A 27,728-nucleotide genomic window follows, 5' to 3' on the forward strand; every position below is an offset into this window, starting at 1 on the left:
TACGAACTGGTAATTGAAAGTGTACATTAGAAGAATGGTTGACTATTTTATGAACTGATGGTTGGGGTTTACAGTCACAGGCAAATAGTTTTACGCTCAAAGTGTGTCCAGGAATAATTAATCCTTTTCAATATCAGAATGCTACTTACATATAGTTTATAATACTGTACAAATCTACTTTTTCTGTTAACTAAATCTTAAAAGAATTCCACACATATTGATTGTGTTATGGTAGACATAGACTGTATACATTTTTAGACATTGATATTTTTATTAGTATGATAAGCTTTTGGCATTAAGTATATGGATTCATGTAGAAACATTACCTGATAACAGCACCTTTTTAATGTTTTGCAGATTTTTAACTTGCTATTCTAGAATTAAAATACAGTACTTTAATTTAACAGAGGATTTAGTTATAAATCTAAAAAGTTTTACATCTCTGCACTTTTTCAAGTACTGTATTGTGATTCATAAATACATTACAATATAAAATTATTTCAACATTAATTTTCATTTTTTTGAATGAACAAATAAAATATCTGTATATATAATAATTTTTTGCATTAAAGTAATTTCTTAAATTCTAATTGCTTTCCATCTGTACAATAAGTTATATATCTTAAGTCTATAGAATTTTCAATTGCTAGAAAATCTGAGAGCACAGACTTTTCTGGCGAGGGAGAGGAACCACCCCCCTTGTGGCTTTCTGAAGCTATAAGCTCAGATGGTTACCATCTACTGGGTCACATCAACCATAGAGCTACTGGGACCAAAGCCAGAACCTGGTTTCCCATCACAGAGGCACAGGGAGTTATGACATTTATTTTCACCACCTCATTGGGGAAGGCAACCAGAAAGTCAGCAAGTGGTAACTACTGCTGGATTCAAAAGAAACCAAAGCCTCAAAACCAGTCAAAAGAACTCCCCCCAACTGTGTAAACAAAGAATTGAATTCTCTTGGAACTAGCGCATGTTCGTTTGTCTGGTTGCCTTTCCCAGTGAGGTGACAAAAATAAATGCCATCGCTCCCTGCATCTATGTGAGGGGGGAGCTTCTGGCTTCAGTCCCCATTAGGCGTCTATAGTGCTACAGCTGATGTCACCCAGTAGATGATAACTGCAGCATATAGTTTTAGGATGTCACCGGAGCTTACCCAGAAATTGGCATTTAATTACATTCAATGCTGATTTTTCTGAAATAAACTATAATGTTAAGCAACAACCAAAATTTGTATATGCAGAAGGCATTTAAAGTTACATATATATCTACTTTTGTAATTAAGAACACACACATGGATATGGTGCTGAATTCCAAATTGACCTTGAAATGGAATGCTATCAGCTACAGTGGAAACATCATTACATAAAAGGCTATTTGAAGACATTACATTTAAAGCTAGCTTTCAAGCTGGTTTCACACATTTTAATATGTATTTAAACCCCTTACAGTGTTTAGTGAGTTTTACAGGAAAGTTTTACAGGAATTTTGCTTTAAGATCTATGCAGTATATGCATTAAATTTTCGTCCTGAATTGTTCAACATCAGTCTTTGAATATTTCACATATCCACACAAAAAAAACTTAACTGTACTGTATATGCAAAAAAAGCCTTGTTGATATTACAGTGCAGTTAAAGGGATTTATTATACTGTAATTCAGTATTAAAAGATTTGTGTGGGAGGGGTCATTTTTGTGGGAGGTTGGCATGGAAAGGTGAGGAAGGGGCATGAATGTTGTCATACCAATATTTCTGAATGTGTATTTTGAAGAATTCATCTGCAGTTGTGGTGGTAATGTTTATGGTCGCTGATACGAACACAAATGTGATAGAATGTGTTTGGTGTATGGTTAGAGATGTGAATGAATACATATACAGTAATTAAATACATGAGCAATGAAGTGTCTATACAAAATTATTTCCTTTTCAGTATTCTACATATACTGTAATGCTATTTGTAGCATTTCATTAAAATAAATTAGCAAGCACCTGTTATAGAATAGAAGCACTATATATATATTACAGGTAATTTTTTGGGATTGCACTGTTGAAGTTTAGTAATTTTAAAGTTATTACAAAATATTGCATTATCGATATGTTGTTTGGCACTTGCTAGTTGTAAGTTTCCTTTGCAATAGATCATTCAGTTTGGTTTACAAAATAGTAGTTTGAAGTGCCCTTTATTATCCTTTTAAGGAATTAATTGTTCAGTATTTTGTATTTAAAGGGGTATGGTATGATATTGATCAGCTTTCCTTTGTTGACAAGAATTGTACGTTCTGACATGCGTAACAAATGTTAAGTACTGTGTTGCACTTTGTGTTGGCTTCTGTTCACTAATACACTGTAAGGTAGCTGGCTCTCATGACTCTTAACAGTATTACGTAAAGCATGCTTACTCAATGTTGAAACCTTTCAGAATTGTGAGGATAATTACAACTTATATAATTTGTGCAGCATTTTAGAGCTAACATATAATTATTGTATGCACATCCAGCCATGGGCAATAGATTATTTTGGAGCTAATTTTTCTGATCTGTAATGTAGTACATTAATATTTAAAAAATTTACCCCAAAAGGATTGTATATGTTGAAAGTCCAATATTTTATCAGAAGCTCTATATATCTAGTGTGCGTTTACAATGGATATCACATACACTGAGCTCATACTTGTGTATTTTATTGATTTATTTATGGTTGCTCTTTGTGCCAGACTTTTCCCCGCACAATAAGATAGAGATCTAGACACATGCCTTAGTGCAAAGATTTTAATCTGCTTTTCAAGAGGAGCAGATTATTAACATCATTAATCGGCAGAGACTTGGGTTGTAGTAGCGGAATCCTCCCACTTTGGAAAATGGGAAAGGCATGCATTTAATGCCCTTCCTCAAAGTGGCAGTGGCTTTGTGAATATACATTACCCATTGCAGATTTCAAAGTGGTGCTTAACATTCTTATCAAATATGCAGATACATTGATGTGTATACATTACAGATATACATGCATATACTGTACGTGTGTGCATACATACATATAATAATTTTGTGGTGCATTTTAATTAATGCAGAACACTGGTATCGAGTACATTTTGAAATATAATATTTTCTGGTACTTTATTCTTTTGGATATGTTGGTGGATAGATCAGTACCAAACAATAATTTTTTGAATAGTGGTACATCTCTGCTTCATATGTAAATTACAAATGTAAAAATATTTTTGTGTTCCAAATATCAGCAAGTATCCCAGGACAATTTTGTAATTAGCTTTCTTGCTAATGAATTAGCTATTAGCATACATTATATTTCATTATTTCATCAGTAGTTATTGTATATTGATTATGCATTCATCTTTTAACAAAAGTTTAAAATTAAATTTAGTTTTTCTGGATATTTTGGCGCAGTTGCACATTGCTTCCTCCGAATGCTAACATGAATATATTGTACCGTAATGTAATTATATTTTAAAGAGTTCTAGTGGCCAGCAGTTTATTCCTGCATGTGATTCTTTGCAGAATCTGGCTTTATGTAACTTTGATGTTACCAAAAATGAATTTATAACTCTGACATTTTGAAACATCAGAAGCCTTAAGTGTTGTCAGACACTAAATGGTCAGTATCATTTGTAACGTACACATTAGTCTCAGCATCGTGGGGTTCTTGGTGGCGGGGCACCAAGCGTTGTTTACGACGTTCACACCACCAACAACACACTCGGGACAATAGCAGCAGAGTCGAGGATGACACCTGCAAAGATTTGGCAATGGTTACTCGGTGATAAATCATATGATAAATTAGGTAACACTGCAAAACAATTTAATTATGTCATTTGTCCACCTCATTTTAAGTTGCAAGAATAACAGTACGTGTCTGGTATCACTGGTATTAGATGATTGTCATGCCCTTAAAGAAGACCTGGACAATATAAGTGTATGGAGCACCACCTGGCAAATGGAATTTAATGTGAATAAATGCCATGTTATGGAGTGTGGAATAGGAGAACATAGACTCCATACAACCTATAAATTATGTGAGAAATCCTTAAAGTATTCTGATAAAAGGAGAGAGAACTAGGAGTGGTTCTAGATAGAAAATTATCACCTGAAGACCACTCAAAGAAAATTGTGTGAGGAGCCTATGCTACACTTTCTAACTTCAGAATTGCTTTTAAATACATGGATGGCAAAATACTAAAGAAATTGTTCAAGACTTGTTAGACCAAAGCTGGAATATGCAGCAGTTGTATGGTGCCCATATCTTAAGAAGCACATCAACAAACTGTAAAAGGTGCAAAGACATGCAACTAAGTGGCTCCCAGAACTGAAAGACAACAGCTATGAGGAGAGGTTAGAGGTACTAAATATGCCAAAACTTGAAGATAGAAGAAAAAAAGGCGATATGATCACTATCTTGAGGTTATCTTGAGATGATTTCGGGGCTTTTAGTGTCCCTGCGGCCCGGTCCTCGACCAGGCCTCCACCCCCAGGAAGCAGCCCGTGACAGCTGACTAACACCCAGGTACCTATTTTACTGCTAGGTAACAGGGGCATAGGGTGAAAGAAACTTTGCCCATTGTTTCTCGCCGGCGCCTGGGATCGAACCCAGGACCACAGGATCACAAGTCCAGCGTGCTGTCCGCTCGGCCGACCGGCTCCCATGTGCAAAATAGTAACAGAAATTGATAAAATTGATAGGGAAGAATTCCTGAGGCCTGGAATTTCAAGAACAAGAGGTCATAAATATAAACTAACTAAACAAAGCTACCGAAGGAATATAAGAGAATTCACTTTTGCAAACAGTGTGGTAGATGGTTGGAACAAGTTAGGTGAGAAGGTGGTGTTGGCCAAATAGTCAGTAATTTCAAAGCGTTATATGACAGTGTGCTGGGAAGATGGGACACCACGAGTGTAGCTCTCATCCTGTAACTACACTTAGGTAATTACTTCCAAACCATTACCATAAATATAGAAGGCTGACTCGATTTTGAGACAAGGAGGACTGAACTCCCACGTCCATGAATACTTAAAATTTGTGCATATACTGAACACTATTTTATGAAATTGATTTTTTTTTAGTATCGTAAGTCACTTGTCTCTCGATAAAGTCCTTGAATCTAATATTTTTTGACATTGCTTGTGTTGTTTTTAATGCGTATTAGCATCTTGAATGAATTCTAGGACGTTTTAACTGTTCTGTACTAAAGACAGTGGATTTTTACATGTACAGCACAGTACCAAAAGTATATACAAAATATGTATTTAAATATAAAAATAGAAATTATAAATTATTTTTATTTGCCTTTTCCCAGCAAATGCCATTTCCAGCTCACAATCGATATCATGTCATCTAGGGCCACAATTATGGCTTCGAGTTCTCTTCGCCAAAGATTTGTGCTATGACTTTTACTCAGGGGCATGTTGTCCCTTGACCCTCCCCTGTTGTAACTTCATGGTAATCACCCTCTATAGAGGGATACTGCCAAAATCTTTGGGTTGGTCTTAACCAAGGCGTGGGCCTTCACACCCACGATTATTTTCCAAGGTGGCACCTGTTTACTGGAGACCTGATAAAGTGAATGTGAGCCGCATGTACTGTACCTGTATGAGTTTTAAACCTTAGGCTAGACCTAAAAGTGATCCTTGTCGCTGTGCACGCCTTCAATGAAACGACTCTGATCGCTATGAGGAGCAGAAAGGCTAATGTCCCTAGGTATCATTTGCCCCTCAGTAAAGTCCTTGGTAAATCTTTTACCTTTAATATTGCATGACTTCTATCCATTTGTTCTAATATTTGCATCTTGAGGGATATTTAGTGCATTTTGAATATCCAGTAACAAAGATGGTGCTACGTAGTTTTCCCAGTTTGGTGCCCCTTCATTTGATAATTACTTCTCCGAACAATTTGGCTGCATATATTGAATAATATTTAAACCCTCAAATATTGGATATTGATAAGTTTATTATGTAGTGATTCATGGTTCAGTTTAAGAGGTCTTTTTCTTACTAGAATTATCAGTTTATATCTGGAGTAGTTTAAGGGTTAATGACAGCATTCTTGACACTTAATTCTTACCTGATCATCTGTGAAAACGTAGAGAAGAGGATTAGTGACAGCAGCTGCAGCAAGCAGAAGTGAGGCCCAGGGAAGTGCTGCAGCCTCCTCATGATAGTGGCTAGGACTAGCCTGACACTGGGAGGATACAGCACAAGATGATGCCACCACCACATGAGCTAACATGGGTATCATGGAGCCCACACTTACGCACCACCCACCCACACGTACACTGCCACTGCTGTTGTTGTGTATTCCTTGCCTGGAATTATATATATTGAGTAGAAATTTGATCTACATAATTTTGAAAAGAATTGTGCATGAATACTATTATTGCGCATAGTAAAAAGGGATAGTACATTTAGTACAAGACAACAATTGGTACAATAGAAGTACAAGAAGTTGTACTTCTATTCAAACAACATTGTGCTTACACATGATTTGCAATTGGAGCTTCTTCTGCATCAGGGCAGTTAACTGCTGGTGGTATTCCTGTACGAGTTGCCATAGCTTTAAGTTGGGTGGCACGGGTGGAGGCCCACATCAGCAGTGCAGCAGCAACATGGCCTCCCACTAAGAATGTGAGGAATGCGGTGAAAGAGAGTGGCCAGAGTGTTGATAAGTGGCAACGTGCATCATGAGCTTCCCAAGAGTTCCAACCAGCATAAGGTAGCACTGATACGACCACTGCCACAAGCCATACAGCTCCCACACCCACACTCCAGCCAACCACATTGCTCCCAGCTGTCATGAACCTGAAATACATTTATTCATAAATTACTGAAGCAATGGTAATTGAAGCAGTTATAAACCTGAAGTGGATTTGTCTTGGAGTAATTTTTAAACAATGATTTTTAGAAGAGGCAGAAAGAATTCTTCCAAATGGTAGATACATGGAGATAAAATTGTTGCCAGTGAACAGGTTCTGTTGAAGGCTTCTAATACATGTTAGATATATTAGTCATGCTGTTGAAAAAATATACTGTAAAATGTTAGAAGAATAGATGGATGAAAATCCCAAGTTTAGTGTGCAAGTTGGATCAGTTGGTTGTACCGAAGGAAAAAATGTAAATTATTGATTGGTAATTGTTGATTGCATGAAAGGAGAGTAGAACACGTTAGATGAATAATGCAAAGCAATGCATTGGATTAAAACATTGTAGCAGAATAATGCAAGCTAGAGAGGGGTAACAAAACATGTAGCAGAATTAGGCAGTGAAACATGTGGAAAATAATACTGAAGCAAAAGATATAAAGGAAGTCTTTACTCTGAAGTGAACACAAGTGTTTCTTGAGATTGTACAAAATGTGAACATGGCCTTGGTTCAGCAAAAATAGTACAGTAGTCCATTTTTAAGAAAAACTGAAATGTGTAGAATGAGGTATAGAATAATTTAATGGTTATGAATTGTATTGGTAGATATGATATTTGCCAACAAATACTGAAGAATAATGACGGTGTTCGTTTAAGAAGTATTAGCACTATGCAGTAATTTGAGCAGTGATGCAGATAAGGAATGGAATATGGAGGGGAAATTTATACCATTTCCTCCTAGGTATACAGTACTTAGAAAAGAAGAAGAAAAAAGTGTATGTTTAAAATAATAAGTTAACAGAAATAGGAATACTGTACTGTATTAAAATCTATCCTCCTGAAATTATAACTACTGGTAATTGGTACTTTTGATCAAATAGTTACTGTGTGGAGTGATGGACCACCAAAAAGCTCACCTTTACTTTTTAAATTAATAGTGTTGGAAAAATAAAGCTAAAAAATCAAACTTAAACATTCCTAGGCCTAATATAGCATATGTATGAATGTACTCGAGCCAACATCTATATAGAGAGACCTTAAAGGGGACAGGAAGCCAACATTTTTTTTCTGATATAAAGCATGGGCCTAGAAGAGGTTAGACTAGGTTCTATATTTATGTTGTTAAAAAAGGTAACCATTTGGCCAAATTTAGTAATACAAAAGTCAGCATTTTGGTGGGCCATCACTACATAGTGGTACTTGCAACCAAATAATTACTAAAAGTGCTTTCATTTTAGGTGAATGGGCTGGAATATTACATATTAATTCTGCTTTGGGTAAATTACTATGGCAGGTGGTGGCTTGTGCAGGTAAGAGGGCGAGGCTGGATCAATAGCTACCAGCGGGGTCACTCTCTCTCTCTCTCTCTCTTTCTCCACCAGCTGGGAACACCCCTTCAGCACACTCCCTCCACCAGCTGGGAACACCCCTTCAGCACACTCCCTCCACCAGCTGGGAACACACCCCTTCAGCACGCTCCCTCCACCAGTTAGGAACACCCCTTCAGCACACTCCCTCCACCAGCTGGGAACACACCCCTTCAGCACGCTCCCTCCACCAGCTGGGAACACCCCCCCATCCTTCAGCACACTCCCTCCACCAACTAGGAACACACCTCATTAGCATGCTCCCTCCCCCAGCTGGGAACACACCCCATGAACATGCTTCCTCCACCAGCTGGGAACACAACCCACAACATGCTTCCTTCACCAGCTGGGAACACAACCCACAACACAAACTGAAGAAATGGTCTAACAAATGGCTACTCAAGTTCAACCTAAGTAAATGTAAGGTAATGAAACTAAGTGGAGGGAACAGGAGGCCAGGCATAGGATATCAAATGGGAGACAGTCCTCCACGAAACGGACAGAGAGAGAGATCTAGGAGTTGATATCATGCTGAACCTCTCTCTTGAAGCCCACATCAACAAAATATTGTTAGTGACATTTGCAAGGCTGGCTAACATCAGAACTGCCTTTAAAAATCTTGTATAAGATTTTACATATGTGGTATACATTCAAAACCTTGTATACCACATGTGTAAGACCAATCCAGGAGTATGCGGCCCCAACTTGGAGTGCATACCTTATCAAGCACATGATGAAGCTGGAGAAAGTTCAGAGGTATGCCACAAGACTAGTCTCGGAACTGAGAGGCATGTGTTATGAATAAATGTTGCGTGAATTACATCTCACATCACTGGAAGACAGAAGAGCTTGGTGAGACATGATCACCACATGCAAAGTTCTCAAGGGAATTGACAGGTTAGATAAAGACGGATTATTTAACCCGGGTGGTACTGTCACAAGGGAACACAGGTGGAAGCCAAATACCCAAATGAGCCACAGACACATTAGAAAGAATGTTTTCAGTGTCAGAGTGGTTAATAAATGGAATGTACTAGGAAGTGATGTGGTGGAGGCTGACTCCATTCACAGTTTCAAATGTAGATATGATAAAATTCAATAAGCTCAGGAACCTGTGCAACAGTAGACTGTCAGTTGAGAGGCAAGACCAAAGAGCTGAAGCTCAACCCTAACAAGCACAACTAGGTGAGTACATGTCAAAACCATTTGAAGTTTCAAAGCGTCATATGACGAGTACGGTACTGGGAAGACGGGCCACATTGAATATAGCTCTCATCCTGTCACTACACGTTGGTATGGTAATTACACTTTTCTTCCTCCTTCACCAGCTATCACCCTTGGTTTTCATTTCCATTATCAAAATATCTTTATTAATTACTTGGCTTATTTATGTTTTGCTTTATTTATGTGTAAATGAGAACAGTGAAGATGAACAATCAATGGATGCATGTATGAAGTTATAAGGTTAGATGAAATAACAAACTATAACATTATTGAAGATAAAAAATGCAAGTCTTCATATCTTTAGATTTAGTGTATTGAGATGGTTTTGGTCATGCTGAATAAATGACTGACAGTAGTAAAGAGTGTATTACAGTAAATTTGGGAGTAGGAGGATAGGAATATTAAAAAAAAAGTACATGTAGAAATATTGGGAGGGATTTCTTTATAAGGATGTGAATATTTGCCATTTTGGTACACTGTAACTCACCAGTGGCAGATGTGTGAGGACGTGGTACTGTACTACATACGGAAAGGGGGTGACTTACCTGCGTGGGTCATTAATCTTCATATAATGGTGGAAGAGGAGGAGTGTTGAGGTGCCGAGCGAGGTGAGCGCTGTCAGGAGGATGATGGCAGAGTGGCCCAGGTAGCAGGCGGCATATCCTTCCTCGCCAACCACTGATCCTTTACCATGTACACAGAATACAAATGTACTAAAGTACACATAAATGTCATTATCTTGTTCCATTTGAAACACCCTTATCCATACTTTTTGTGAGTATTATATTAAGCTAAATTACATTACATTCATGTCCACATTCTTGTGCTTCTTGCAGTAATTGTTTATAATATAATAAACTTCACTTGCTTGCTCTCTGTCTATTTCATGTTTCTGCAAGTAATTTTATTATTGTACCTAATACCACCTTGAATTAAATGTTTGCTAATTACTCTAAGGTTGATTACATCATTGAGATATCAATTGCAGAAATTAGACAGGGAGTGTTGGGGTAAAATTGTCAGCATTTGACTGTGAAGTACAGACTAACCATGATGATAACATGGTATAAATGTTTGCTTAGATCCCTACAATGACAGATTTATATATCAGTGTAATATGAGGAACATGGCAAAGGTGAGACAGCGGCAATGCAGACAGTGATGAACTCTTGACAGCTAGGGTGATAGCAAGATGAAAACAAGTACGAAATGTAGGGAAAGGCTTGAGTGTGAAAACGTGGGAATATGATTAAGGTAAATGAGGATGTATAATATATATTATGCACTATGATGATGATGAAGACAGAAGGCATGTAGAGTAAGAAATATACAGTACATAAAACTGGATTTTTTTTTGTGGAGGTAAACCTAGATGAGTAGGAGGTATATGTTGGGTGGAACATTTATGTGAAAGATATAGACTGCTAGGATGAATCTTGGGAGCACATTATACATTTAAAGCACAAATTGAACTTCAGATATGTGCTATTAGGAATTTATAGGTAATATGCACAAAATGTCTGAGTGTGTGGTAGGGATGCAGGAAAAAATAATGTAGGATTAATAGGGTGCAGAAGGGAAAAGCCCGTTTACTCTCATGACCTGCTCCAGGATCCGTCAGTGCTCTTTACCAGAGCATTGATGGACAATGGCATGACGAGAGAGGGAGAGTATGTATGCAAGATGGAATAAATGAGAGCGTAACCAAATGAGTCGGGTGTGATAAGAGGGAGAGTGGAAGAATAACTTATATATTTACAGCGATGCAAAATATGAATCTATGTTGAGTTTAACCTGTAGGTGCCTTGCCTCAGGTTGAGGGTGTAACGGGCCTGGCTGGCATACAATTTTCCTCCCCAGTTGTTGCTGGATGAATAAATGTGCACATTGTAGAGCACAGCATATCGCCCACTCTGCCCAGGGATTGAATATGCGTCGTTCCAGTTTCATAGTAGCATAGGAGCCTATGCTACACTTTCCAGTTTCAGAATTTCTTTTAAATACATGGATGGTGCAATACTTAAGAAATTGTTCATGATCTTTGTTAGACCAAAGATGGAATATGCAGCAGTTGTATAGTGCCCAAATCTTAAGCACATCAACAAACTGGAAAAGGTGCAATAACATGCAACTAAATGGCTCCCAGAACTGAAGGACAAGAGCTACGAGGAAAGGTTAGAGGCATTAACCACTGCACTGCGCAAAGCGCCTTTAGGCGCTCAGAGAGTTGTGCTTTTTGTTTTTTAATTTGGCTATATTTTAATGTTTTTGAATGTTTTCATTGCTATTTGTGTTTTGAAATGGAAATATTTGACTTTGGAAACATTTTGACATTAAATTTACCTGAACATTTGTAAAAATAACAAAAATATGTCCTTGTCAATTGCACCAAGACATTTTTGCCGAAAATAGGTGAGCAGTGCAAGGGTTAAATATGTCAAAACTAGAAGATAGAAGAAAATGAGGCACTATGATCACTACATACAAAATAGTAGCTGGAATTAATAAAACAAGAGGTCATAGATTTAAATTAACTGAACAAAGCTGCCAAAGAAATATAAGAAAAAATCATTTTTGCAAACAGACTGGTAGACGGTTGGAACAAGTTAGGTGAGAATGTGGTGGAGGCCAAAACTGTCAGTAGTTTCAAAGCATTATATGACAGAGTGCTGGGGAGAAGGAACACAACAAGAGTAGCTCTCATCTGTAACTATACTTAAGTAACTTTACACACCTTTTACTCAGTATGTCACAATGTACAAAATATATTCGCTATTATATTTGAAGAAAACATTCTGGTACAGCATTTCTTTCCATGTAACACTTCCGGTGATATTTTCTGTTACCCACATCTGTTTACAGATTTTTCACTTGCACACAGACCAAAACCTGCCGAGTGAACACAATCACTTACCACAGCAAAAGTTTATGGTGCTAAATGGTGAGGAAGGGTGTTTGTGTTTTGCAGTTTTTTTGTTTTGTCTTTTGAGTGAATGTGGGTTAGAATAATGGAGAAAGAGTGAAAACATGTAGTGTAGGCCTGAGGGAGAGAGAGACTATGAAGTATGGTTAAGAGTAAGGGAAATTGAGCTATAAAGTAAATAGAGGGTTTAGAATATAGGAATAATGGAATAGTGAAGGAAACGGTGGTTTACATGAGAAAAAGGATGGGATGAAATAAGGTAGGGAGAGGGTGGGACAGTGAAGGGGTTGAGTCAGATAGAGCAAGGGAAAAAAGGAGGAAAAGAGGGGTAGTGTGATGGAGGGGGAGCAGTGGATATAGCAAAGTATGGAGAGGGTGGGGGTAGAGTTAATAATTTATGCAGGGGGGGTTAGTGGTGTGGCTAATTAGGGAGCCTTACCTCCCCTGGCAGAGATGACGTGTATGGGGAAGGCGACGACAAAGGCAGCCACCAGCCCACTGAGTGCCTGGGACAACAGTAGAACACTCTTCACCCACCGGATGGCTGATGGCCGCGCGAACACTGCCACCTATGCCATGACAACACATGGAACCTTCAGTTAGATGTACTTCTGGGTGTGCTTAGCTGAGTAGAAGGATAGGCTGCTGGGTGTACTTAGCTGAGGTTATATGTATTTACTTGGGGTGGTGGGTGTGCTTTAGCTTGGGTAAAAGGTGTACTTAGAATGGAGGAATGGGTTGGCTGGAGTGGAAGGTATATTAAGCAGAGATGAATAGTGTACAGTACTGGTGGAGGGATGAATTTACTTGGGGTGTTGGAAGCTAATTAAATAGTTTATTGAATGTACAGTACAGTACTTGTGGTGTGTGAGTGGTGGGTGTACTTGCCTGGGTGAAGGGATGGGTTAGCTAGTGTTTATAGTACTGTACTCAGTTAAGTTGGTGGAAAGCATTATCAGGGATGGTATGGTGGGCACGATGGGTTGATGAGATGTATTAACGAGATAGGAGATGGGTTTGCTAGAGATGTAGATACAGTTAGCTGCATTAGAGGGGTAGGTTGATTGGATTGACATTATAGTAGATTTTCTGGGTTGGTGTTACAGGTTAGCAGGCTTGTGTTATTAGTTAGCTGGGTTGGTGTTATAGGTAAGCTGGGTTCATGTCATGGATTAGATGGGTTGGAACAATGAGGTAATTGTAGTGAAAGGACTGGTTAGTTGTAGTGACAGGTAAATTAGCTTTGGTAAATTGTGGATTACCTGTTAAAATTTAGTTTACAGATAAGTGCTGTGCTAGGAAATTTCAGGGAATCCATAAGGTTTTAATTTGTAAAAGGATGTCCTTTTAAAGCAAGAGAAAATGTAAGGCAGTTCTATTAAGATGGGTTTTTCCATGTTTTCCAGACATAAGACAGATTAAATTTAGCAGATATTTTATTGGAAGTGTATAACTTACGGAGTAAAGCATTGTGCGCGCACACATGCATGTTTGTGTGTAGGAACTGACCATGTCTTACCTGGACAATGTTGGTGAAGAAGCAGACTGTAGCAAGGGCAACACTGACCACCAGGAAGAGTTTCTGGTTGACAGAGGGCTCAGAACTGGCTGACGATGTGGAAGATCCAGCCACTGCAGCTGCGGCTGCCACCGCCGAAGGGGAGCTCACATCGTCGGTCATCCTGTGTGTGTTGGTGGGAGCACGCCTTGTATGGTTCTGCTCTCCTGCCTCACTATCCCCACACTGCTGCCTCTCAATCCTCTCACTGCTGGTTCACTGTCTTGTCCCTACAGCTTCACTATTCCCTGACTGCGACTTGTCTGATTTCCTTCACCCGGTTCCACTGTCGAGATTGAAATCTGAGTCTGCAGTGTGTTCACTGCTCTTGTACACTACTTCTTACAGTACAGTATTTATTTTGGATACATAGGTAATTCTGTAAAATATACAGTGTTAAATATGATGTTGGTAGCATACACCAAATTATAGTTTTGGGTAATTATATATATCGGGTTGAGATCTAGCTCTTGGGCCCAACATTTTGGCAATATACTACCTGGTATGATTAATCATCTTGATTCTTTAATGCTTTATCATACATGCTGGGTGAGGGATGGGGACATGATGTTCTGGTGAGGGATGGGGACATGATGTGTTGGTGAGGGATGGGAACATGTGTTGGTGAGGGATGGGGGACATGATGTGCTGGTGAGGGATGGGGGACATGATGTGCTGGTGAGGGATGGGGACATGATGTGCTGGTGAGGGATGGGGACATGGGCTGGGTGAGGGATGGGGATATAATGTGCCTGGCCAAGGATACGGATGCGAATGGTGAAGTGAGGGAAGGATGGAGAGTCTTACAGAGCTCTGCATTTCTTGAGGATTGCTCTAGTGTCTGCTGGATAGACCAGGTAGAATTATAGTCCATAATTGAAAAAATTGCATCTTGGTACTGTGTACATGACTATATTTCTTATGCTCATTCATTTATGTCTGTTCATCTTGACTTATATTATTGTTTATCTTATTTTCAGGTAAGTTAAGTCAGCATAGAACTTTTGTTATTGTGAGTATTGTTTCTCTTTCATGTTAACGTTAATGCCGTTAGAGGAATTGTTGGGTCACAATCGAGTTTGTCCTGCCCGAGTTCAATCCCGGTTCAGGACAGAAAGGGTTACTCATGTTCCTTTTCACCAGATGCCTCTGTTCATCTAGCAGTAAATGACGTAATTTAATGGGAGCTGGGAGTTAGGCAAGTGTAATGGTTGCATCCTTGGGAAAAGTCAGTAGTTGGTCTGGGTGGGAGCTCTGTAAGCCAAAGCACAGGATTCCTGTGCCCGACTTTGGGTATTTTAAATATGAGCCTGAGCATGTATAGCACTCGGTGTCTTATTGGTCCCAATTCTTATAGCTTTATACATATAAAACCTACTGAACTTGAGTGTCTTAAGAGCCTGCATTTGGGACTAAATGCTCACGTCCCAATGACACCAATATATTTGTGATAGGTTGACATTTTCCACCACTGTCACTGGGAATGCATATACAAATGCACATAAAACCGGGACTTATGAAATCTATCGTGAAAGTCTGACTACTTTCTATAAAGTTATAGCCTTTTTTATTTCTAATAAGAAATTATTTCTTATTATTTATTTCTAATAAGTCATATAAGAAGGAAAATGTCGATGAACGACCAAGTGACAAAACTAAAGAAAAACAGAAGGGGCGTACAGGGAAAACGACAAGGAAATCTGCGAGGTACTGAATGCCAGTTTCCATGGAGAGTTCACAACCGAGCCTGAGCAGCTCCCATTGTTAGAAGAGATGAGGACCCAAGATGAGAGACTAACGGATATAGAAGGAACAGTACAGGAGGTTATTGAAATAGCTAACAACACCGGATGGAACTAAAGCACTTGGACCAGACAGTGTATCACCGTGGATACTAAAATTACAATTACAATACTTTGTTTGCTTGTTCCTTCACCTCCCTGGTTTTCATTCCTCTCTCCGCACCAGATGAGTTCACTCAAAGGTGATGTGGAGTTGAGACGAGGACTTTGACCCTGATCCCATCCATCCACCTCAAACCAGTCCTCCTCCAGATTCCTTTCCCTCTCACCACACATGCCTCACCATTCCTCCCCCTCACCACACATGCCTCACCATTACTCCCCCTCACCACACATGCCTCACCATTCCTTCCCCCCTCACCACACATGCCTCACCATTCCTCCCCCTCACCACACATGCCTCACCATTACTCCCCCTCACCACACATGCCTCACCATTCCTTCCCCCCTCACCACACATGCCTCACCATTCCTTCCCCCCTCACCACACATGCCTCACCATTCCTTCCCCCCTCACCACACATGCCTCACCATTACTCCCCCTCACCACACATGCCTCACCATTCCTCCCCCCTCACCACACATGCCTCACCATTCCTCCCCCCTCACCACACATGCCTCACCATTCCTCCCCTCTCATCACACATGCCTCACCATTCCTCCCCTCTCATCACACATGCCTCGCCATTCCTTCCCCCCTCACCACACATGCCTCACCATTCCTTCCCCCTCACCACACATGCCTTGCTATTCCTTTCCCCCTCACCACACATGCCTCGCCATTCCTCCCTCTCACCACACATGCCTCACCATTCCTTCTCCCCTCACTACACATGCCTCACCATTCCTTCCCCCCTCACTACACATGCCTCACCATTCCTTCCCCCCTCACTATACATGCCTCACCATTCCTTCCCCCCTCACTACACATGCCTCGCCATTCCTCCCTCTCACCACACATGCCTCACCATTCCTTCTCCCCTCACTACACATGCCTCACCATTCCTTCCCCCCTCACCACACATGCCTCACCATTCCTTCCCCCCTCACTACACATGCCTCACCATTCCTTCCCCCCCTCACCACACATGCCTCACCATTCCTCCCCCTCACCACTAGTGGGTGACCACTGCAGTCTCACTCTCTACCATTTACCACTGCAGTCTTCTCCCCTCTCATCCACCATTGAGGGGTTCCTCCCCTCCCATCTTTCCCTGTGGTGTCCTTCCATCCACCACTACTGACTTTTCCTTTCCCATCCACTACAGCTGTGTCCTCCCCCCCTCCCATCCACAATACATATTCCCCTGCTCTCCCTTCCCATGCAGAGCCACTCTTACCCAACCCTCCCCCTCTGACTCCCATTTCAATCTCTTCCCCTCTGTCCGTAACTTTTATGTCTCCCCTCTCGCTTCACACACTTCACAAGTCCCCCTTTACTTCCCCTCCACCAATATAGGCTACCTAATTGTTTGTGCATGCCCGTGCTGAGTGCATGCACTTGCAGAGTGCATACACATGTACTCACTCGCGTAAGAAAGAGAACTGCCCTGTTTAATGTTAAATGGTATACTGATTCAAGTTTTGGGTTGAGCCATGTAAATTGAGTTTGTAACAAAATAAAACCCAGCAAGTGGGGGAGTGAGGGATCCACTGATAAATTCTCACTGAATTTTCCAATATTGGTTGTTAGATTTGTAATATATTTGTCACCATGTGTGATATGATCACACCATACAAAATACCAAGGAGGATAGCTGAGGTGGATAGGAACAGATTTTAAGGTGAAGATTAGATTAAAAGGATAGAGATGAAAGTTGGGAACACAAAATGAATCGGCTGTAAAGGATTTATGTGTATGGATTGCACGTGAGAAACAAGTGGAGCGCACCCGGAGCTGATGTGGGCTTGAAGTCACCTCCATGCTCTGGTTTAAAGGAGTTTCCAAGACACTAATAGAACACATGGCACACATCTGCACATGTACCTAAGCCAGCATGAGTTTAGGTATGCATAAGATGCGTTTATAAATGCATCTTAATTTTATATTTTTACGAACGTCCTTGAAATATCATGCAACGAAAGCAAATAACTGGCTAACAAACAAACGCCTTAACCCTCCAGATAGTTTAATACCATCAAACGAATTGCTCCTAAACGCAATTTAGATTGCGTTTAGATTTAGGCAATTTAATCAAGTGAGTGGTAATTGGGTTAAGTGATACTTTGCTGTGAGGGGGTGTCTGGGGTCAGAATCAGGGGTGGATGCCAGGGACAGGTGTTAGGGTGAATGTTATGGATGGGTGTCAGGGGGTGAATGTTGTGGACGGGTGTCAGGGGGTGAATGTTGTGGACGGGTGTCAGGGGGTGAATGTTGTGGACGGGTGTCAGGGGTGAATGTTGTGGACGGGTGTCAGGGGTGAATGTTATGGACGGGTGTCGGGGTTGAATGTTATGGACGGGTGTCAGGGGGTGAATGTTGTGGACGGGTGTCGGGGGTGAATGTTATGGACGGGTGTCGGGGTTGAATGTTATGGACGGGTGTCGGGGGTGAATATTGTGGACGGGTGTCAGGGGTGAATGTTATGGACGGGTGTCGGGGTTGAATGTTGTGGACGGGTGTCGGGGGTGAATGTTGTGGACGGGTGTCAGGGGTGAATGTTATGGACGGGTGTCAGGGGGTGAATGTTGTGGACGGGTGTCGGGGGTGAATGTTATGGACGGGTGTCGGGGTTGAATGTTATGGACGGGTGTCGGGGGTGAATGTTATGGACGGGTGTCGGGGTTGAATGTTATGGACGGGTGTCGGGGGTGAATGTTATGGACGGGTGTCGGGGTTGAATGTTGTGGACGGGTGTCGGGGTGAATGCTGTGGACGGGTGTCAGGGGTGAATGTCAGGGACGGGTGTCGGGGGAAAGAGGGATCAGGGGTGGAGGTCAGCTTTGAAGACGCATGTGGGAAGTCGAAGGTGGTAGGGAACATAAGCCAATGGTCAGCTGGTGGGATGTATTGATCCCTATCCCTCCACAACCCACGATCACCACACCTGCCCACCCATCCCCCTCGCGCCCACCGCCCCTGTGCCATCGAGCCATCACATACTGCTGAGTTCTACCACAAATTACCACTGGAGTCGCATATCTTGGCATATGGATCTGCCGCGCCTGCCCATCTTCAACCCCACTTCTCGTGGTACACGCCCTCACCTCCCACCGCACCCCCCTTACATTCCCTCGCGTACCACCATATGGTAAGATGTACCACTGCACCCTACCGTACCTTGTGGCTACCTTGTGTAGCTTTTGGGAATCAACGGCCCCGCAGCCCGGTCTCCAAGCATGCATCCCGGTCGGTCGTCTGGTCAACCAGGCTGTTGGACACAGCTACTCGCAGCCGCGAGTAGCTGTGTCCCATCCCAAATCCTTATCCTGACCCCCTTCCAAGTGCTATATAGTCGTAATGGCTTGGCACTCCTGATAGTCCCCTTCCCTTTCATATATTGTTATGATGTGTGAAATTAGGGCTATTGGTCTATACTTTTTTGCATCTGCTTTACTACCTCCTTTGTGAAGTGGCGCGATCTCTGCTGTTTTAAGTATATCAACAAAAACACCAGTATTTAGGCTCGGTCTCCAGAGGATGTTTAGGGCCTGTGATAGTGGTGTTTTGCACTCCTTGATGAATATAGAATTCCAGGAGTCTGGGCCCAGTGCAGAGTGCATGGGCATGTTGTCTATGGCTACTTCAAAGTCCAGCGGGGTCAGTGTGACATCTGATATATGGCTCGATGTTGGTGTCACATTCATGAAGAATTCATTGGGATCATTTGATCTTCAATGTGTTCAGGGGTTTACTGAAAACAGAATCGTACTAAAGCCTCATTATTCCTCTCATTTCTTTGTTGTCATCTGTGGAGTAGATGATCTACTCCACCTCAATGCTGGATGCAGTTTTTGTTCTTGTTTTTGCATACGAGGAAAAGGTACCACGTACCACCACATGGTAAGACGTACCACCACATAGTAAGGCGTACACCACATAGTAGGACATACCACCACAAGGTAAGACGTACCACCACATAGTAAGGCGTACACCACATAGACGTACCACCACATACTCTACCGCTCTGGTCACACCTTGACTATTGATCAGCCACACCCACCTGCTGTAAACGCCTTACTACTACAATCTTACTCGTGTTGCCAGGAGCTGATGCACACTATATAGTTCTCCCACATTCCTCCCCCATGTTCTCCCACATTCCTCCCCCCATGTTCTCCCACATTCCACCCCCCATGTTCTCCCACATTCCACCCCCCCCCCCCGTGTTCTTCTGTAACGGTTACATCTTGCCTCCTTTCTCACATACTCCTCCTCTCCCACATACTTCTCCTCTCCCACATACTCTCTCCTCTCTCACATACTCCCTCCTCTCTCACATACTCCCTCCTCTCCCACATCCCTCTCCCTCTCTCACTTCCCTCTCCCTCTCTCACTTCCCTCTCCTCTCAAATCCTCCCTTCCTTTCTCAGGACACATTTATTTCCTTGTATTCTTCCTCTTTCATATGAACATTCACTTGGCCTGGATGGTATGGCCTTCATGCAGGGTCAGCGTTCGATCCCCGATTGTCCAAGAGGGGATGGTCACTGTTCCTTCATTCTATCTTCATATCCCAGTTCCCGGTCCCCCATATCCCAGTTCCTGGTCCCCATATCCCAGTTCCTGGTCCCCATATCCCAGTTCCTGGTCCCCATATCCCAGTTCCTGGTCCCCGTATCCCAGTTCCTGGTCCCCGTATCCCAGTTCCTGGTCCCCGTATCCCAGTATCTGGTCCCTGTATCCCAGTTCCTGGTCCCCATATCGTAGTTCCTGGTCCCCATATCCCAGTTCCTGGTCCCCATATCCCAGTTCCTGGTCCCCATATCTCAGTTCCTAGTCCTCATATATCAGTTCCTGGTCCTCATATATCAGTTCCTGGTCCCCATATATCAGTTCCTGGTCCCCATATCCCAGTTCCTGGTCCCCATATATCAGTTCCTAGTCCTCATATATCAGTTCCTGGTCCTCATATATCAGTTCCTGATCCTTATATTCCAGTTCCTGGTCCTTGCGTCCTTGCTCTGCCCTCGTAGCCCGGCCCCAAGTTCTCGTATTCCTTCCAAGCGCTGTATATTCATAATGAATAAGCATTTTTTTCACAATTAAAAAGGTGCCTCCGTTTTATCCCCCCCCCACACACTCCTACACTTTTCTCCCCCACACTTTTTGCTTTCTTCCCCCCCCCCACACTTTTGCTCTGTTCAACCCCCTATTCTCACCCATTTCTCACATTCGCCCTATTGTCTGTACTCTCACTCGCCCTGCTCTCCTCTGAAACATTCGCTTTCTTCTCTCCCTCTGCAACCAAAGAGAGAATAGCATAATATTATATACTATAAATAGCACGTCGCATTTAGACGTATACTTTATCTAAGGCTAAAAACTATCATACTAGAAAATGGCTCACTGAATTAACAGTGTCAATTCCCTACACGCTCATCAACTGAATTAACTCCTTAAGATTGGCCTTCAATGAAAGCCAATAAACTCTTAACTCGATTTCAGAGATGGTTTAGTGTGCCAAGAGGGACATCTGGGCTGCCATGTTGGTGGGTTACCCACTGACACGTGTGTTGGTGGGTTACCCACTGACACATGTGCTGGTGGGTTACCCACTGACACATGTGCTGGTGGGTTACCCACTGACACGTGTGTTGGTGGGTTACCCACTGACATATGTGTTGGTGGGTTACCCACTGACACATGTGTTGGTGGGTTACCCACTGACACATGTGTTGGTGGGTTACCCACTGACACATGTGTTGGTGGGTTAGCCACTGACACATGTGTTGGTGGGTTACCACTGACACGTGTGTTGGTGGGTTACCCACTGACACACGTGTTGGTGGGTCACCCCCTCTCACACACGTGTTGGTGGGTCACCCACTGACACACGTGTTGGTGGGTCACCCACTGACACACGTGTTGGTGGGTCACCCCCTCTCACACACGTGTTGGTGGGTCACCCCCCTCTCACACAGTGTTGGTGGGTCACCCCCCTCTCACACAGTGTTGGTGGGTCACCCCCCTCTCACACAGTGTTGGTGGGTCACCCCCTGAGACACAGTGTTGGCAACATCACATTTATTCTCTGGAAGCTTTTTAACAGATAAATGAGAGAATATTATGATGTCTGAGAGTTTTTTTCCTTTAGGCATTACTGCTATGATAGTTTAGTATACTTTCATTATACTTTATACTGATTATAAGGGTTACGTTGGTGGGTTTGATATGATAAAGAAAATTAGTAATAAAGAAAAACAATTTGCAGACAAATGACAGTATTGCTTACAATGGTAATACTCATCATTGTTTTGGGTCACGTGTGAATGGTTACGCTGTGACATGCGGTGGGTGATGGGAGGGAGGAAGGGAAGTGAGGTGATGGGAGAGAGGGAGAGAGGAAGGAAGGAAGGGAAGTGGGGTGATGAGAGGGGGAGGGTACATCTGGGAGGCAGAGAGTAATGGGGCAACAGTTAAAGGGGATGGATTTCCTGCACATTGGGTGGCGAGAGGCCACCAACACAAGGATCAATAGCCAGGTGCTGGTCGGCCATGGTACGTCACGGTTACTGCCGCCATCACCGTATCCATCACCTCCATACACCTCCATCACCACCATTCACCTCCTCCATCATCACTCCGTCACTGTAGCCACACAACACCCGAACCACCACCATCATTTCTAACACTTAAACCATAACTTTATTTATCTTGTGGACCCAAGCATTATTGTTACACCATAACTGATATATTACTGGATTATTAACTCTACCTTTCGGTTTGTTTTTGGCTACAGAGGCCCAAGTTGGCATGCCTGAGAGTTGGGGTGGTGCGGGTGGGTGTAATCAAACGTGGCTGGTCCGATCCGTAGACTGATGAGCGCGTTGACCCCTCTACTTTGTGGTGTTTGTCCATTCGTGTCACGTTTCTCGGTCCGTGTGTGTACTCACCTAGTACGTAGATACGTACACACATCCCATTTTTCCCTATGTCATACGTGCTTACGTTCATGTGTGTGTGTGTGTGTAATTACCTAGGTGTAGTTACAGGATGAGAGCTACGCTCGTGGTGTCCCGTCTTCCCAGCACTCTTTGTCATATAACGCTTTGAAACTATTGACGGTTTTGGCCTCCACCACCGTCTTACTTAACTTGCTCAAATCATCTACCACTCTGCATAAGAAAACTTTCTAATTTTTTTCGGCATGTTTGATTCCTTAGCTTGAATCTGTGTCCTCTTTTTCGTGAAGTTGTTGGTTTCAGGAATTTCTCTTTGTCAATTTGGTCAATTCCTGATAGTATTTTGTAAGGGGTGATCATATTACCTCTTTTTCTTCTACCTCCTAGTTTTGGCATGTTTAGCGCCTCTAGTCTCTCCTCGTAAGTCTTGTTTTCAGTCCCAGAAGCCATTTTGTAAAATGCCATTGCACCTTTTAAAGTTTATGTCCTGCTTGAGATTTGGACACCATTCAACTGCTGCATATTAGAGTTTTGGTCTCATGACAAAAGTCATGAACAGTTTCTTTAGTATTTCACCATCAATATAATTAAAACCAAGTCTGAAGTTCTAAAGCGACGCATGCGCTCCTCTCACAATGTTCTTTGTGTTCCTCTGGCGACAGCTTACTATCCAAAACCACCCCTGGGTCTCGTTCTTTATTAGTTCTGTAATTCCTTTCTACATAATTTGTAAATTGTGTGTGGTCTGTTTTCTCCGAGTCCACATTCCATAACATGGCATTTATTCACATTGAATTCCATTTGAGACTTGACCCTCCAAGTACTTATTTTATCTAGATGTACTAAATGTATACTCCAAGTACTTATTTTATCTTTCCTGTAGTATCTCTGTGGCTCTATCATCAAAACTAAGTAGATTTGTTACACACAATCTTCCTGTTCGAAAACCATATTGTCTGTTATTATGTCATTACTCTAGGTGTTCAACCCATTTGGCTTTAACTATTGTGTGTGTGTGTGTGTGTGTGTGTGTGTGTGTGTGTGTGTGTGTGTGTGTGGGTGTGGGTGGAATGGACGTGTATATGCTGAGGTAGTTGTGTGGGTGTGGCCGCTGGTGGGTCAAGTTAGGTGAGTGCGTGTCTGGTCAAGACGGTACCCAGGAGAATGGTTGTGTTAAAGGTGTTGAGGCACGATGTGACGGAGATGGTAGACTAGCTGCTCTCCCCCACACTCGCCACCACCTCTCCCCCACACCCGCCACCTTCTCTCCCCCACACCCGCCGCCACCTCTCCCCCACACCCGCCGCCACCTGTCCCCCACACCCGCCACCACCTGTCCCCCACACCCGCCACCACCTCTCCCCCACACCCGCCACCACCTCTCCCCCACACCCGCCACCACCTCTCCCCCACACCCGCCACCACCTCTCCCCCACACCCGCCACCACCTCTCCCCCACACCCGCCACCTTCTCTCCCCCACACCCGCCACCTTCTCTCCCCCACACCCGCCACCTTCTCTCCCCCACACCCGCCACCTTCTCTCCCCCACACCCGCCACCTTCTCTCCCCCACACCCGCCACCTTCTCTCCCCCACACCCGCCACCTTCTCTCCCCCACACTGCACACCATGTTCCCAGACCACCTTCCCAGCCAACACGCTCCCGCTCTTGACAGATACGTACCAATTATGGCGTCTTCGGGCGAGTGGAAACGCTACTGTGTTTTTTTATTCATATTGCTCTGTTTCACAGAAGCTGTTGCTGCTGGCATTAAAACTACGACCTATGCAGCTGGTGACGGGGATAGGCTATGATAAATTATTCCAGAACACCAGTACTCTCCCGTCTCTCTCTCTTCTCTCTCTCCCGTCCAACCACTTGGGCTGGACGGTAGAGCGACGGTCTCGCTGCATGCAGGTCGGCGTTCAATCCCCCGACCGTCAAAAGTATATGGGCACCATTCTTTCTTCCCCGTCCCATCCCAAATGCATATCCTGACCCCTTCCCAGTGCTGAATAGTCTACATTCCCGTCTCCAAATTTGGATTGTTACGTGGTGTGAACAAGGTTATCTTGAATCGATTTAATACAATTTGAGTGTGCTAAATTGTTTGCCTACGTGGACAGATGGACATGTATGCACGCACCCACACACATACATGCATATGCACGCACGCACATACATGCATATGCACGCACGCACATACATGCATATGCACGCACGCACATACATGCATATGCACGCACGCACATACATGCATATGCACGCACGCACATACATGCATATGCACGCACGCACATACATGCATATGCACGCACGCACATACATGCATATGCACGCACGCACATACATGCATATACACCCACGCACATACATGCATATACACCCACGCACATGAACGCAAGTACGCACAAACGAACATGCTATTATGTTCCGCATGTTTGCTCTATTCCTCCTTTCCTGAGGTATAGTGAGGTTCAGTGCGTGTGCGTTCGCTTATTTTTTTTATTTTTTTTTTGTATCTCCAGAATGGAGCTATTAGCGGGGTCCAAAACTCAATGCTGGATCCTGCAGGACCACACATAGACGAGTACAAATAGGCGAGTACACACACACACACACACACACACACACACACACACACACACACACACGCACGCACGCACGCACGCACGCACGCACGCACACACACACACACACACACACACACACACAGTCGCTTTAAGCAAGACTCTCATTAAGGATGTAGTAGTTGTAATGGCTGTAATGTGTATGTGTTTGATGTGGTGTGTTTGACCTTGTACAGGTTGGAATATGTTGCTCGTGTGCTCGCTACTGGTAATGCTACAGTTGCTGTCTCTGTGAAGGAAACTTGCTGGTAATATTGTATTTATATACAAGGTACATTGGGTTATGAGAGTACATAATATTGTTCTTACATTCTTGCAAGGCTACAGACGCGCGAAGCGTTTCGTTTTTATTATAGTATAAAACTATTATTTAACTGGGTAATCAAATGTACATGCTGGTAATCCTGGTGGTAACGGTAGACCAACATTTATAACACGGTAAATAGGAATAATGTTAAACATGGTGTATAGGGAAAGTGGTGGTAGAAGTAACCAAGCTGTGGCAGAGAGGGAGGATTATTGTAACCCAGAAGGCACTAATAGGGCATCAAAGTATCCAGGGAATGTAATAGAGAACATAAGTAGGATACATAAGCAATTTTAGCAGTTATGTGAGCCTGCGGGCCGCGCCAAGTTACAGCCTGTTGGACCAAGTTATCATAAGTCGAGTCTTGCCCTCCGTGCCGGGCTCGAGGAGTAGAAGAACTCACAGAACCTTCTACAGGTATGCTCCAGGTATGACGTTATGGATGATAATTGTGGGTTGTGGTGGTGGAGTAGAGACACTACTCTTCTCTCCAACCACCATATGTGGATAGAGCGTCCCTCCCTCGCGGGGACCACTGTGCGCCTAGCCCATTCTATCCATTACCATTAAGTCAACAAATGCAGGGGGTTTGCCTAGCTAGCAGTGTCAGCACCTAGGCCGTCCACTTAACCTACCGGAGCCAATAATCATTTGGACCAGGAAGCGTCATTATTGCCGTGATTTGAATTTCATTAATGTGTGTGTGTGTGTGTGTGTGTGTGTGTGTGTAGGGTGGGGTAGGAGATTGTGTGTGTGTGTACGTACTCGCCTAGTTGTGCTTGCGGGGGTTGAGCTTCGACTCTTTGATCCCGCCTCTCAACCAGCTAGTGTAGAGATTCCCCTAACCTTTTGGGCTTTATCATATCTACGTCTGAAACTGTGTATGGGGGTCTGCCTCCACCACATTACTGCCTAATGCATTCCATTTGTTGACATCCCTCACTGAAAAAGTTCTTTCTAGTATATGTGTGGCTCATTTGGGTACTCAGTTTCAACCTGTGTCCTCTTGTGTGTGTGCCACCTGTGTTAAATAATGTATTTATTTACACTGTTAATTCCTCTGAGAATCTTGTGTGTGGTGATCATGTCTCTCCCGAGCCTTCTGGCTTGCAGCGACGCGATATTTAGTTTCCGTAGTCTCTCCTCGTAACTCATACCCCTCGGTTCGGGTGCCAGTCTGGTGGCTTGCCTTTGAACCTTCTGCAATTTAGTCTTGTGCTTAACTAGATAGACTCCACTTTGGCGCGCGCGTATCAAAACTTCTCTAATTGCTTACATTATCCCATTTTGCTAATGCAAAATGGACGTTATTGTTAATAGTGGGGGATTTAGTTTGTCATAATACAGAAAAAATGTAGTATTTATTCGTGTTGCTGTCGTTATTTGTATAAATCTAGAATATAAACTCGTATTTGAATTACTGATCAGACTTGAAGTCTTAACCAAGTGCCATAAAGTAGTGTGGATGATTGTACGTAGGCTTCACCACCTTGAATATGCGCGTGAGGATGGAAGGTTTGATGTAGTGTTGGCGGGAGTGTGAGAGAGGCGACGCGGGTTACCAGAGAGAGAGGGAGGGAGGTGGTGAGGGCGACGTGTACACTGTAACACAGCTCCACTGATACTAGCGTCCTCAGGCTGCCCGCCGCTCCTCTACCTACCTACCTCCCTCTCTCTCTCTCAGCTTAGTTCCCGCCTGCGTCGTCCTGGATTATTGCGCGCACGCTCTCTCTCTCTCTCTCACTGGCTCTCTTGTCTCGCTGGATCTCTGTCTCTTACTGGATCTCTTTGTCTCTCGCTGCCTCTCTTGTCTCGCTGGCTCTCTTGTCCCGCTGGCTCTCTGTCTCTGGCTGGCTCTCTTTGTTTCTTGCTGGCTCTCTTTGTCTCCCTGGCTCTCTCTCTCTCTTATATTATTCTCGCATATAAAGTGTCAGATGCAGCAGTTGAAGAAATCACCGGGCAGATAAGCAAAATACAGAATAGCGTAA

General features: G+C 43.1%; 2 protein-coding genes across 6 annotated transcripts in view; one reads left to right on the forward strand and one right to left on the reverse strand.

Annotated features, from left to right (window-relative positions):
• Window positions 1-27,728, forward strand: part of LOC138366632 (A-kinase anchor protein 9-like) — a 101,950-nt gene that overhangs the window by 12,919 nt on the left and 61,303 nt on the right. The window lies entirely within an intron of this gene.
• On the reverse strand, window positions 31-27,364 carry LOC138366633 (tyramine receptor Ser-2-like). The gene is made up of 7 exons (XM_069327808.1): window positions 27,303-27,364; window positions 13,896-14,313; window positions 12,816-12,945; window positions 9,999-10,137; window positions 6,483-6,803; window positions 6,070-6,310; window positions 31-3,744 (listed from the first exon to the last, which is right to left on the reverse strand). The coding sequence occupies exons 2-7, from the start codon at window positions 14,055-14,057 to the stop codon at window positions 3,586-3,588; spliced, it is 1,152 nt and encodes a 383-aa protein (XP_069183909.1). The 5' UTR covers window positions 14,058-14,313; window positions 27,303-27,364; the 3' UTR covers window positions 31-3,585.

The sequence above is a fragment of the Procambarus clarkii genome, chromosome 20 (genome assembly GCF_040958095.1).
Source record: "Procambarus clarkii isolate CNS0578487 chromosome 20, FALCON_Pclarkii_2.0, whole genome shotgun sequence".
Classification (NCBI taxonomy): domain Eukaryota; kingdom Metazoa; phylum Arthropoda; class Malacostraca; order Decapoda; family Cambaridae; genus Procambarus; species Procambarus clarkii.